Source organism: Eretmochelys imbricata, chromosome 1 (genome assembly GCF_965152235.1).
Source record: "Eretmochelys imbricata isolate rEreImb1 chromosome 1, rEreImb1.hap1, whole genome shotgun sequence".
In the NCBI taxonomy this organism is placed as follows: Eukaryota; Metazoa; Chordata; order Testudines; family Cheloniidae; genus Eretmochelys; species Eretmochelys imbricata.
The window spans coordinates 158,030,099-158,044,895 of NC_135572.1; the positions used below are offsets into that span (position 1 = coordinate 158,030,099).

General features: G+C 44.1%; 1 protein-coding gene across 1 annotated transcript in view; it reads right to left on the reverse strand.

Moving 5' to 3' along the window:
* The window catches only part of PDXK (pyridoxal kinase), an 84,679-nt gene extending 72,114 nt beyond the window's left edge, over window positions 1–12,565 (reverse strand). The window contains exon 1 of the mRNA XM_077817815.1: window positions 12,448–12,565. Within this exon, the coding sequence (XP_077673941.1) occupies window positions 12,448–12,543 (96 nt within the window). The 5' untranslated portion in view covers window positions 12,544–12,565. The remainder of the gene's footprint in view (window positions 1–12,447) is intronic.
* Between the last annotated feature and the right edge of the window lie 2,232 nt (window positions 12,566–14,797).

Below are 14,797 nucleotides of genomic sequence, written 5' to 3' on the forward strand. Positions count from 1 at the left end.
TTAAAAGGTAACAATGCTTTACAAAATTTAAAATGTTTTTAAGTTGTGGCTGCAGCAGGGCAGTAAAATCAGGAGAATATATAAAAAAAATTCTGGATTCTTTTTGTTTGTTTTTTGTTTGTTTGTTTTTGTAACAAAATAGCAGATGAGAGCTGTAGTAAAATAAATAAATAAATAAAAAAGACAGTGCCCTTCTGAAGCAACAGCAGGGGTGAAGTGCACAAAACAAAAAAAAACAATGTTAGAAACACTGGGTCTTAAAATGGCTCTGAGTAATCAGACTGTCACTTTGATAAAGGTACATGAAAACTCTGTAAGCAAAAAAAGAAATAGTTACACCTTATGTAAAAATGGATCTGGGTAATGTTATAGAAGTTAAACTATGGAAGGAATATTCATTTGCCCCAGAACATGTGCAGGGTATATTGTAGAAGGAGCAAAAGAAATGCAAACATACCATGCTACTTAATTAAAATGCTATTAGGGCTCCAAAGGGAGCCACAATAGGTTGGGTTTTCTTTTTCAGATTGCTATGTGTTTTGGAAGCAGAAGTTAAAAGTAATCAAAACTCTGGTGAAAGTTGATTGTGTTCCTTTTAAGATAGAGTCTCTGAGCTGCTGATTTTAAATCCAAAAGCAGGAAGTGCCTGTGAAAATGCAAATTACCTAAATGATAAAGGAAGGAAAGAACTAGCAGCACAAAGGAGCAGATAAAGGACATACCTGGTCAGCAAACAAATTGTCTAAATAAAAGGCATGGTATAACAAGATAATTTTAATAAATTTAATGATAATAAGTATCCCTGTAACAACATATAGTGTGTATGATTTTTGGAAAAACCCTTTAAGGTCGTATGGTAATGATGCTTCTCAGTTATTACCTGTAAATAAAACTTAAAGCTTAACACAGCAGGAAAAACATTATAAACTTGGTCTGCTGTATAAGAAGGAAAACTCAGGGATTTAATGGCTAAAACAGTGGGATAATTTCCCCATAACCCTTAAAAGATAAAAGCCATTGAAACCTGGCCTGCCTATAGAACAAAAACAGGAAAATGTGGGGGCAATTCCTCTGTTTTTCCTGCAATTAGCAAGGAAATTTGTAAAAGAAAGTGGTATTATTATTAAGCAATAATTTGTCCCCACCAGGGGGGTGGAAATTGTTTCTTTTGTTTTTAGACTCTACAAGCAAGCTGGCGCCAGCGGAAGAATAATTCAGAATACCATGGATCTATGTTTTGTGTTGTTTGTCTGTGGTGTTTGTCTTGTTGCTAGCATTGTTGTGTTTTAATGAACAGAAAACCTCATGGCATGGGTGGGGGATGGCTTCAAAAGGCTGACCTTGTGGGGAGGGAGGGAGGGAAGATGTGTACGGGAATGCAAAAGGCTAACTCAGGAGAATCCCAAAATTCAGTGGCCACTGTTAGGATCTTGGGACAAAGACCGAGTAGACGTCTTAAAAGACAAACTCAGCCAACCTAAAACTAAATTGGCAAAAGGATAGGTTGATTGTTTCATGCAGTGGTGGGAAGAGGCAAATCATAGGTGGACAGAATCAAAACTTGCCTCTCTCAAAGATTCTGGCTTCTATCCCACCAGATACAACTCATTTTACTGTTGTTGATTTGTGCTCTGCTTTCTTTTCTGTCCTGGTTCACCCTGACTCCCAGTTTCTGTTTGCCTTTTCTTACAAGGGGCAACAGTACATATGGACCACACTGCCCCAGGGGTATACTGAAAGCCCGTCATATTTTTCCCAGACATTAGCCAGAGACCTTGCTGACCTTGTTTTCCTGTCCAGGTCCACACTAGTCCAATATGTAGATGATCTACTCCTCTGTTCCCCTTCATTGTCTGCCTCTGAAACTGACTCTTTAGTGCTCCTTACTGCCCTAGCAAATACGGGTCACAAAGCTTCTCGCTCTAAAACTACAACTCTGTCACGCTTCTGTCACATACCTCGGCTTTCTCCTCTCCCAGGGTTCCCGTGCACTTTCTCTCACCCGCATCCAAGCTATCCTTAGCTTTCCCCGACCCCGCTCCCCACGCGAGGTCTGGAAGTTTTTAGGCATGGCTGGATTTTGCAGACAATGGATTCCCCAATATGCCTCCCTTGCAAAACCTCTCCAGGAACTCACTCAATTTTCTGTGCCTGACCCCATGCCGTGGCCCCCTGAGGCCAATTCTGCCTTTGTTTCCCTCAAACAGGGTTTGGCTTCTGTCCCTGCCTTAGGGCTGCCTGACTATTCTAAGCCTTTTACCCTTTTCTGCCACGAAAAATCTGGGTGTGCGCTTGGAGTTCTCACTCAGATGCATGGAGAAAAGAACCGCCCAGTGGCTTATTTCTCTGCCACTTTAGACCCTGTTTCCCAAGGCTTATCCCCCTGCCTGCGTGCTGTGGCTGCTGCAGCACACCTAGTCAAAATGTCTGATTCCCTTGTTCTCCGCTCTCCTCTTACCCTCCTGGTCCCTCACTGACCTCGCCCTGCTCCAAGACTCTGCCCCAGAAACCGAGAAAGAATCCTGGGTTGCCCAAGGTTGCTCTCTACATCCCGATTCTCTTTGGCGCTCGTCTACTGGTGCCTTTGTAGCCCCCTTTTCACTCTACCCGTCTCTGGCCACCCTGCTACACGGTGTTTCACATGTCGAAAAGGAGGGGATGGTCTCTGCTGTAACTAAGACAGGATGGTGGGCCCCCCATTTTGGCTCTTTTGCAGCCTGTACCATTTGCCAAAGCCATAATATTGGTAAACCTGTAAAAGTGGCCCAGGGGTTCCGGGGCCTGCCTCAAGCACCGTTCTTGCACAAATGCCTAAACGTCAACAATATGAATTTATATTGGTTATGGTATGTTTATTCTCCGGTTGGATTGAAGCCTTCCCTTGTTGCAAGCCTGACTCACTGTCTGTTGCCAAATGTTCGTTAAATCATATTATGCCTGCCAAGGGAATTCCTGCTACTCTGTCCAGTGATCGGGGTACACATTTTACTGGACAACTTGTTCAACACCTGGACCGTATATTGCATATCAAACACCTGTTGCACTGTTCCTACCACCCACAGAGTGCAGGTGCAGTTGAAAGACGAAATGGTGTACTTAAGAATAAGCTTGCTAAAATTTGTGACTCTACAGGATTAAGCTGGCCAGTAGCCTTACCATTAGCCCTTATGGACATGAGATCCACTCCATCCCAAAGGCATAAATTAAGTCCCTTTGAAATTGTTATGGAACGCCCTATGCGAGCTATGACTACTATTACTCCTGTTCCAGATTTGAACTTGACTCACAGTGCGCTCCTTCAGTATTGCAAGGGACTAATACAAGCTGTAAGTCACTTCCATTCACAGGTTCGAATCGCCTGGCCCATGGAACCCACCTCCAATGCTTGCCACAACCTCGAGCTAGGTGACTGGGTCTACATACGGCGCCATCATCGAAAGCACACCTTGAAGCCCCGGTGGAAGGGCCCTCATCAGGTACTGCTTACTACACAGACTGCTGTTAAACTATCTGGTATCGCAGCGTGGATACATGCTTCACAGTGTAAGAAGGCACCATCCCCAGAGAACCAATCGTCACCTCAGGACAACGCAGAGTCAATTTTGACTCCAGAAGATGACGTAGAGGAACAGTCTGCAATACCTTACAATCTACGCTCTCGTAAGGGTTGCCAGAAGCAGATGACGAACAAAACAAAACAAAAAAGCAGTAGCGAGCCTAGCGCCTACTGCCTGGTGAGCGTAAAACCGTGACTGTGGTTCCCTCAGTTGAGGTAGTCAGAACCAGAAGAGCCTTGCCTCCAACATGCGCCTCTGCCCGTTCCTCGGCTGCTGGTATCTTACGGTCTGGGGAGACCACGATGACAATTCTTTTATCCAGCAGCAGGTGTGGATAGCTCAGACCCTTAATATTTCTCATTGCTGGGTCTGCAGCCACATCCCAGCCCACTCTCAAACTGGTGTTCCTGTCCTGGCTATCCCACTCAAGTCCCCAGACCTCACTGGAGGATCTCGTCTGTTTAACAAAATACGGATCAGCAATTACACTTGGGAAGTGGTGGGAATAAATGCAACTAAATGGATAAGTGTGGTGGAGGGAAAAGGTCATTGGTGTTGGGTGTGTAATGGGACAGGGCTGGATCAGGGGAAAAGCCGTTGCCTTCAGCATATTGTGGCCAATGATGTATGGGATTATTCAAACAAAACTAAAAAGTGGCGTGCCGGGTATAGAGATATGAATTTTTCTCAACCTGGGATCAAACAGAGAAATCATCACTCTCATGTTCCCCCTACAGTAACCTTAGTGAAAACAATACAATCTTTCAATGTCATGCAAATAATACCACTCCTAGTAAGGAGAATTACCCTGTACCCTTTGGGGGATACTACTCCTCCTTCGCAAACACCTATATGACAAATGGGTGCAATCGACCCTTCCTGGCCTTAATAGGCCATCACTGGGTGTGTGGGACCAGAGCTTATACCGCACTACCAGCTAATTGGTCAGGAATCTGTTATCACGCCCGACTCTTCCCACAATTCTGAGTGCTAGGAACCTTCCCTCGAACGCCTCCGCAATTTCAGGCGAAAAAGAAGGGACTTAACAGATGCCCAATGGTATGTAAATAACATAAGCCCCTTAACCTGGGAAGAGGCCATTGGCGGTTCCTTCATACCATTGGGGGAGTAATACACCATGCAAAAAGGCTCCTAAGGTTACAAGCAGTAGTTGAAATAATGGCAAATGAAACCAGAGAAAGTTTAAGAGCCCTGGTCAAAGGAACAGGGGCAATCCGACAGATGGCCCTCCAAAACAGTCAGGCATTGGACATAGTGCTGGCAGCAAAAGGAGGGACTTGTGCTCTCATTGGAAAAGACTGCTGTGTGTATATACCAGACAACACCAATGAGGTAATAGATCGTGCTAGCCACTTAGAACAAATCACATATCTTCCCCACGAAGAGCCAAGTTCTTTATGGAAGTGGCTAAGTAACCTTTTCAATTTCTCTGGCATAGGAAACTGGTTGTTTCAGGGAGCCCTAACTCTCCTGTTTGGAATCCTAATAATTTTTGTATGTTTTCAGTTACTTTCCTGTTGTATCCAAAATTGTGTCAGGCATGCTACACAGATAGCTGCCCCAAACCAGAGTGCTAATTTGATGATTTTAAATATCACTGATGAACAAAAAGATAAAGAACGCTTGATATGTGGAACCCAGTCATTGTTGGTCATTGTGTAGCTTGACCAAAAGGAGGGATTGTGAAAGTAGAATGAATTATATTGAAATTATAATTCATTAAAGAAATGCTACTTGAAGGGTTTGTTCAAATATAGTTGTCAGGAAGAGAAACATTAAGGCGTGTTTCAGAGTAACAGCCGTGTTAGTCTGTATTCGCAAAAAGAAAAGGAGTACTTGTGGCACCTTAGAGACTAACCAATTTATTTGAGCATGAGCTTTCGTGAGCTATAGCTCACTTCATCGGATGCAGACCGTGGAAACTGCAGCAGACTTTATAATATACACAGAGAATATGAAACAATACCTCCTCCCACCCCACTGTCCTGCTGGTAATAGCTTATCTAAAGTGATCAACAGGTTAGGCCATTTCCAGCACAAATCCAGGTTTTCTCACCCTCCACCCCCCCACACAAATTCACTCTCCTGCTGGTGATAGCCCATCCAAAGTGACAACTCTTTACACAATGTGAGACAATGGGTGTGAGACAATGGGTCCTCAGACTAATTAACTTAGAGCTCCTACTGAGCTAGGAGATTGGTAAACATTAGTATGCAAATAAGATATGTACGTATATTTGTCAGTTTCTGCTTTCTTTTGTCTCTTATGTTAAATTGGCCTTGGCTTAGCTGTATAAAAAAGTTATCTTGAACCTCAGAGAAGGGCTTACATCTGGGTGCATTAGCAAGGCGCTTTGCTAACAAACAGAGTGGTCTGACAAATTGTGAGTCCTGAATCTGACTTTGACAAGAGAAACCACCGGGTGACTATATTTTAAATTTGTGTGTGAAGAATGTGCATCACTGTACTCATCCAGATTAAAAAAAAGACTGTGTCCTAAGAGGAAACCATAAAGTTCAGAAAATGCTGCAAAAAACAGGCCTATATACTTACAGCTTGCTTGCTTTAGGTGGAGCCTACTGAAACTAATAATTGTTAAGACTTTGCTGTTCACTTAAACAAGATCTGCAACAAAAACAAATCTTTTAAATTAAGATCTGTTCTTTTCACAGGTCCTGAATGTTTTACCTTTTGATGCAGTAGGTATTTGGTAGAGAAAAGGAAGGTTGGCTTCTTGAAACAGACTACTTCTGTTAATTGTACACGATTCACTTGCTATCTATGGAAGCATAGTTTACAAATATTAAAGGATCAGACCTGTTTAAAAAAAAACACAGCATTTTGTGTAGCAAGGTTGTATCTGCAATTGGCTTCTACTGTTCTGAAGTAATTACAGCTGGGAAAGATGCTCATAACCTTTAGACCCATCCAGAGATAAAATTACACTTGTTTGTTCTTTGAACGTATGTACTTTGAGACATGGCAGATTTGCTAACAAACCACAGGTGAAAGGTCTCCTGTCTTGATCTCTCCCCCCACGTAGAAATGAGGATCTCATGGGAGTCATCCCTCTCAACATCTGCATTATTCCTTATTAAACTTTTTTAAACAGTTTCCGCTGACACAGTTGTGCTGCTGGTAGTGTGCGGGGAGGGAAGAGGAGGGGGAGTAATTTTGCTGAACTGGCTTTTTAAAAAGCTGTTCTCAAGATAGCCTTGAATGCTTTCTAAAAGTGGTCTTAGAGCTAATTTGGCTGCACAACTGTGCTAGTAAAAAAAAACACCCCCAAAAAACACCAATGCTGCCAGATTTGTAATATGGGAAGGACATTGACCTGCAGAGTCTCCATTGTACACGTATGTTTTCATGCGGTAAAGGTTATTCACACTTTACGGTGGGCTGTCATGGCTCATGCAATACTACATTCAGCTGATAACCTAAGTTTCCACAAGCTATTTTCCCACCATAATTTAACTTTTTACTGTATGTCTGCTCTTCCTTTGAAGCATCCCCTCATTTCTAAAAGTTAAAACAAAGCTAGTGCTACTGAAATGTGTAGTACTGATAGCTCTGGAGACTGAAGTCCTTTAACCACAGCAAAGCAGTTGCCCTGCTGCATCTGCTCTGAAGTATCCTAACCTTGATCTAAGAGACTGTCTATAGGGTTTGAATTATATCTAGGGTTCCTATACTGTGCCCATCACTCTGGTATCTGAACACCTGAAAAAACAGTGGACAAGTCCCTTCTAGGAATAGACTAGAAAAGTACAAGCTATCTTCACATAAGCCATCAGAGTACATTTGGTACCTGCCAGATTGGTCTGCATTCAGACCTACAACCTAGAAGTGTGACCGACTTTATATTTCATTACTGAAAAGCCACCTAGTCACCTGTAAGTTAGTGTTGGACAATATTTCAAACACGGTTTTAAGCTGAATTTTTCATCCTTACTTCACTTTTGATAACGTTGAGTTCACATGATGATTCCCTCCCATCCTTGCTCTCCTGAAATATGGGGGAATCTCCTCTGTGTTTTCACAGCTGCTCTAATAGAGTCAAGACATCTGTATGAGGGAGCTAAAAGCACTGACAAAAATACCAACACTTTGATCTAGATAATGAGATTGTTCATGGTGGGTTATAATTTAGAGACAAACCTCCCTATTGTGGAACAAAAGGCCTTTTGAAATCTGTTCAGCGTAGGCTTCTCCGCTGAATGGAATGAGCTGTCTGCTCAAGCAATAAAGAAGACAGGTGATGCTCATTCTTCTTAGCTCTTTCAGGGATTCTTTTCCATATACTAAAAAAAAAAAAAAGGGGGGGGGTATATTTCCAGTCCCCCTGGAAGTCTGAAAGAGGTAAAAATATTGAACTCTCAAAAAAGGACATTTCTGTGTTATTTAGAAATGGGCCCAAGCCACAGTCTTCAAGTATAGGTATGAACTTCCCTCAAGTTTGTGCGTGTTCAGATCTGAAGTTTTGGTCTGAACCAATCTCTAATGCTAATCTTTGTGCTGGGCAAAACAGTTACGGGGTTTGCTTTTATTCTGACCTGTTGCAGTATAGTCAAAATAGGCTAGGTGCTGTACAGGTGTATAGAAAGGCACAGAACTTGTCTTGTTCTTACCACCTAAAATGACAGAGAAAGGGCTGGGAAAAGGGGTGCAACATATAGTTACTTTATCTAGGATGTTGGGTCTCCGAGGAAAAAACTTTGCTGCCTTTAACACTCCATGGCAAGTGTTTGCAGGCTAATATCTTGCTTTGAATTCTAGGAAGAATTTGTGATCACATTCCTCTACTTTTCATTCAGTCAGGTGATGACTGAGCCCAGAGCCTCAGCTGGTGTAAATTGGCATAGCTTCACTGACTTCAAAGAAAAATAGGGCAGATCTTCACCTTGAGCTGTTTCACTTAACCAGAGAGAATTGGGAGATTGGAGTCAGTGGAGATTTTTTGCATCACTTTATAAACACACTTCACTCATGTTCTTTGGAATCCTTCAACTAAAGAGGCATGGCAGAAAGGCCTGCTCTAGTTTGTTCTGCCATATGAAGAGGAGATTTGAGGCTGGTGGAGCAAGGTTAATTTTGGGGAAACATGAGATCTGGTAAACAAAAGGTGTCCACCTCCAGGAGAGAGAGACATGATGCAATGTAGCAACCTACATAAACGGATCAAGAATGGATACCTATTGATAAGTATGGTAAAACATCAAACACTGTGAAAGCCCTGTCTTGGCAGACTGTTCTTACCTCTGACCACTACCAGAGGAGCCTTTACATTTTGGCAACACTGGTATAGTTTGTCATATCAATATAAATATTAAATTAAACTGAAATTCTTATACTGCTCTAGGTGATGTCCTGCAAGTTTTAATTCAACCTTGAATGTTGATGTGAATTCAACTGTGACTTCCTTGCCATTTGGAGCAATTGCGAATAGAGTAAAAGGAGGCGTAGAAGGTATAGATATTCTGTTTGCTAGCATCCTAAATGGTACACTGAAATCCATCATGTTTGGAGGGCTGTTCTTAAAAATAGGAAAACTGAAAGACTCCAGATCCCTTGAGGATGTGACCTCTCCATGTTGGGGAAAGCAAAAAAAAAAAAAAAAAAATTTTCTTATCAGAGGATAATTTTTGCACACCACTGTCGGAACAGATGTCAGAAAATGCCTGTCTCCTCTGAAGGGGTTTAGAAGCTGTGGAGGTAACTTCTGGTCTGTCATGGTAGCTGTTTGAAGGCAGAAGTAAGTGGTCTTCCTGAACAGCAGAACCTCTCCAAGCTACATTAGTCTGAATCAGAACTGAATAGTGCTCCAACATTCTGACTCACTGACGTTTCAACTCTGATAACAGGATATGAAAGCTATTCAAAAATCAAAACTAATCTGCAGTAAAGATGACAGCTGTCCATACTTGCAGCAGGGTGAGCAAAATCAAATCATAAATTTTTTAAAAAAACCCAGTGCTTTCATTTGGCAACCATGGTTTATAGTTCAGAGATCAGAGTCCTTGCAGTGTCTGAGAAATGAATTGCTGGGCAGTCTCACAAAGGCAATGTTCAGTGTTTTTTCCTTTCTCCTCCTCACCTTGGCTAGGACAAGTTTATTTTGCTGAGTGTTAAAGAGTTTATTAGAATTGGGTATATTTCTTTGTGGTTTGACTTTATGTACTGCTCACCAAAAACTATTGTCTGAATCTCGCTGTTTTTCTCTTATGACTGACTGACCAAAACGTAGAGACTGTTTTTGCTATTGTCCTTCATTCAGAAGAGGAAAGAAAAGTAGGGTAGCATTTAATAGAAAAATCTATAGCTAGTTAGAACTTCAAAGTTGTACATCATTATTACAAAATGGTAAATTCCTTTATGGTGGTATCATTAGTAAAGCTAGGCCTAAATGCTGGTAAAATCAACTTTCTGCATTTCTTTTTTCAAAAGTAGCATTATCTTCCCTCAAACTTTTGAAAGTGTGATGACTAATGGTCTCTCAGGAGCTTTCTTTAGTTTCCATGTACCAAAGCTCTCAGTTTCTCTCTTTTAGCCAAAAGTTAACAGCTTTGTTATACTAACTTATTACTATTAGCATCCTACAGAACCTAAGGAGAAATAAGATCCATTTCTGACCACAATCTCAAGACTTCTTGACAGCCATCTCCAATTGTAATGACCTTTTATACGTGAAAGCCTGGAATAGTCTAACAGCAATTGTTTTGTAGTCTTTGTGCATACTTTTCTGAAGCTAGAAGAGTACATAAGCTGGAAACCTCATTACAAGTACCTTATGTAAGAGTCAGTGGAGTAAGAAAACAGTTTAACAAAGGAGATCTGAAAAACAAACTGTGGTGAGAATGGTTATGTGTAGATCCAAGTTGCTATCAGCACTTGGACCAGGTTTTCAGGACCAGGATCCACTGACAAGTTTTCAATAAAAATGTAAAAATATAACTAGATGTAATATTTTCACTGAAGACAAAGAGATACACTATATACCAAAAATGGAGGTAGTCTAAAAATAGCCATACATGGCCTGCCTAGCAGATTAATAGTATTTCACCCTTCCAATACAAAAATCCATCCAAGTTTGACTTCTGTCACTGGGCTGCCAGTACTTTGTCCTTTACTAAGTTAAAAAAAAAAACTTCCTCAATCTGCAGACATCTCATTTAACCACACTCCAGAACTATCAACTCTGCTGTAAGGAGCCACATTTAACCCTCTTTGATTCAGCTGATATGAGACAAGAGGGGGAAAAAATTGGGGGGTGGGGAGATTTGAAGGGGGCACATTTGAAGGGAGCATAAAGGGTACAGAACAAATCCCCAAGCCTGACACTGTCCCCTATTTAAATAAAGGATTCTTATTATAATTCCATCTCACAGTTCTGATGACTAATAAGATACCCAAATGTCACTAGAGCAATTTGCTTCCTTCCCTTCATGTTTCATCAGCCCAGCTTTGCACAACCTTCAAATATAATGATAGGCATATTTATTAGCAGTTTGCTATAAACAATTCTTATGGTTCTGGGAGGTAGCCCACAGGTGTAATAATTCCTTCCAGCACTAGCTTTTATCCTACGCCATGGCACTGAGGAACTTTAAAAACTTATATTGTATGACTTCTGTAAATAGCATCCACTGCTACTTCAGTAGGTATTTTTAAAATTAAAAATACTTCAGTGCCTTCCATCCAAAAGCACTTTGCAAGCATTAAAGTTTGCCTCAAGTGGGTCATGAGATTATGGGTTATATTTCCATTTTACTGATGAGAAAACTGGGATACACAGAGGTTAAGTGACTTGACCAAGACATAAAGGAAGTCTGATACAGTGGGGCTAGAACCCAGGTATTCAACTCCCAAGCCTGCACTTAAGCCACAAGGCAAAAACTTATCACCAGACAACCTTAGGCCCATCTCCCCCCATATCTATAATTAAAGAAAGATTATTCCTTATCTTATTCTTGTCAAACTCTGGACTATGTTCATTCTCCTGGTTACAATGTCCTTATGACTTCATTACACTTACATTTGTTTTATTGTGGATCATAGTTACACAAGTACATAGAATTTGCCATTTAGCACACCAGATTATTGGTTAATCAAATCTGGCTTCCTGCCTCCATCAGCGGCCAATACAGGATACTGACCAAGGTGAAAAGAAAAGGAGTACTTGTGGCACCTTAGAGACTAACCAATTTATTTGAGCATAAGCTTTCGTGAGCTACAGCTCACTTCATCGGATGCAAGGTTTCTGTACCTCTGAAACCTGACCAAGGTGAGAACACCCACAATGCTTATGACTGTGTAGTGCTCTACATAGGGTGACCATAGCTCCCTGAACCAGCAGTAATGAGATGAGAGCATGAAACATGATATCTGATTAAGTATGCTTTCTAAAATAGGGTAGTCAGTGTTTGTAATAGGCTTTGAGAATTTAAAGCACTAGGCATTATCATTTAAAAAACGAACAGTCACAAGCATTTCCAGTCGCTCTTTAAACCCACCTACCACAGTATTCAACTCCATGCATTTTTTTTTAAAAGCCAAACCCCATTTACAAGATGAAAAATTGGTATAGTACTCAGTATACTACAGATGATTGTATAGCTATCAAATAAAGAAGCATCCTGCTTTAAACCCCTCCGCACAAGCGTAAGGAATAGCTGGCTACCGACATGTACCTGTTTTGTGAATCTTAGCCAGTCTGTATTAACCGAGAACAGCGCCGATCAAGGACGTGTCTCTCTCACCCACACACACTCCGGAGCCTTCCCTGCCCGGGCACCGGCGTCGCGCCCGCCTGGCAGCGGGAAAGCACCGCGCCCGGGCAGCCTCCCCCCCCAGGCGCCCGGCCCGGCTCACCTGCAGCGGGAAGCTCGCCGCCTTGTTGCCCACGTAGCCGCGCACGACATGGCTCTGGATGGAGAGCACCCGGCACCGCGCCTCCGCCTCCTCCATGCCGCCCGCGCGCCCTGCCCCCGCTGCACGCGGCCGGGGCCGGAGCCTCCCCGGGCAGCGCGGAGCTGCCGAGCCGCCGCCGGGCGCACAGGGAGAGCGGGGCCGGCCAGCCCAGGCGGCGGAGTCAGGCGATCGGCGCAGACACCTAAGCCCCGGCTTACATCCGCCAGCCCAGCGCCGGAGTGAGCCGCCAGCGCCCGCCAGCGCCATTTAAAGGCACCGCCGCCGCCCCCCCCCCCCGCGGCACCCACACCACAGTCCCCCTGCCCCCACAGTCCCATTGCACATCCAGTGCCGCCCACACCCAATGCCGCCCCCCTGCCCCCCACAGTCCCATTGCACATCCAGTGCCGCCCACACCCCCACGGCTCCTCACCCCCCCCCCCACACCTAGTGCCGCCCACACTTCCACTGCCCCTCACACAAAGTGCCGCCCCCTGCCCCTCCCCCCACACCAAGTGCCGCCCCCCTGCCCCAACACCTAGTGCCGCCCACACTCCCACTGCCCCCCACACCAAGTGACACCCCGCTGCCCCCACAGTCCCATTACGCATCTAGTGCTGCCCACACTCCCACTGCCCCTCACCCCCCCACACCAAGTGCCACCCCCCTGCCCCAACACCTAGTGCCGCCCACACTCCCACTGCCCCTCACCCCCTCACATGAAGTGCTGCCCCCCCTGCCCCCACTGCACATCCAGTGCCACCCACCCTCCCACTGCTCCTCACCCCCCACACCAAGTGCCACCTCCCTGCCCCAACACCTAGTGCCGCCCACACCCCCTGTGCCCCCAAACCAAGTGACACCCCCCGTGCCCCCACAGTCCCATTACACATCTAGTGCTGCCCACACTCCCACTGCCCCTCACCCCCCGCACCAAGTGCCACCCCCTTGCGCCCCACAGTCCCATTGCACATCCAGTGCCGTCCACACTCCCACTGCCCCATACCCCCCCACACCAAGTGCCACCCCCTTGCACCCCCACAGTCCCACTGCACATCCAGTGCCGCCCACTCCCACTGCCCCAGACCTAGTGCCACCCCCGTCCCCCCAAGTCCCATTGCACATCCAGTGCTGCCCACCCTCCCACTGCCCCCACCCCTCCACACCTAGTGCCACCCTCGCTCCCCCTGTCCCATACCCCCACATACCTAGTGCCACGCCCTGCCCCCAGTCCTATTGCGCATCCACTGCCACCCACACTCCCACTGCACATCCAGTGCCACTCCCACTGCCCCATACTCCCACACACTTAGTGTCAGACTGTTACATCCCATCCCTGGCCCACAATCATATATAAACCATTAATTTAATACAAGAGACTGTGAAGCTAAGAACAGCCATATTGGGTCAGACCAAAGGTCCATCTAGCCCAGTATCCTGTCTTCCGACAGCGGCCAATGCCAGGTACCCCAGAGGGAATGAACAGAACAGATAATCAAGTGATCCATCCCCCATCATCCACTCCCAGCTTCTGGCAAATAGAGGCTAGGGACACCATCCCTGCCCATCCTGGCTAATAGCCATTGATGGACCTATCCACCATGAACTTATCTAGTTTTTTTTTTTAACACTGTTATAGTCTTGGCTTTCACAACATCCTCTGGCAAAGAGTTCCATTGGTTGAATGTGTGTTGTGTGAAAAAGTGCTTCTTTTTGTTTTAAGCCTGCTGCCTATTAATTTCATTTGGTGACCCCTAGTTTGTGAGTTATGACAATGAGTAAATAACACTTCCTTATTTACTTTCTCCACACCAGTCATGATTTTATAGATCTCTATCATATCCTTGTTTAGTCATCTCTTTTCAAGCTGAAAAGTCCCAATCTTATTAGTTGCTTCTCATACAGAAGCTGTTCCATACCCCTAATAATTTTTGTTGCCCTTTTCTGAACCCTTTCAAATTCCAGTATACCTTTTTGGAGATGGGGCAACTACATCTGCATGCAGTATTCAAGATGTGGGTGTACCATAGTTTTAGAGAGAAGCACTGAGATATCCTCTGTCTTATTCTCGGTCCCTTTCTTAAAGATTCCCAACTTTGTTTTTTTGACTGCCACTGCACATTGACTGGATATTTTCAGAAAACTATCCACAATGACTCCAAGATCTTTCTTGAGCGGTGGTAACTAATTTAGACCCCATCATTTTATATGCATAGTTGGGATTATGTTTTCCAATCTGCATTACTTTGCATTTATCAACATTGAATTTAATCTGCCATTTTGTTGCCCAGTCACCCAGTTTTGTAAGATT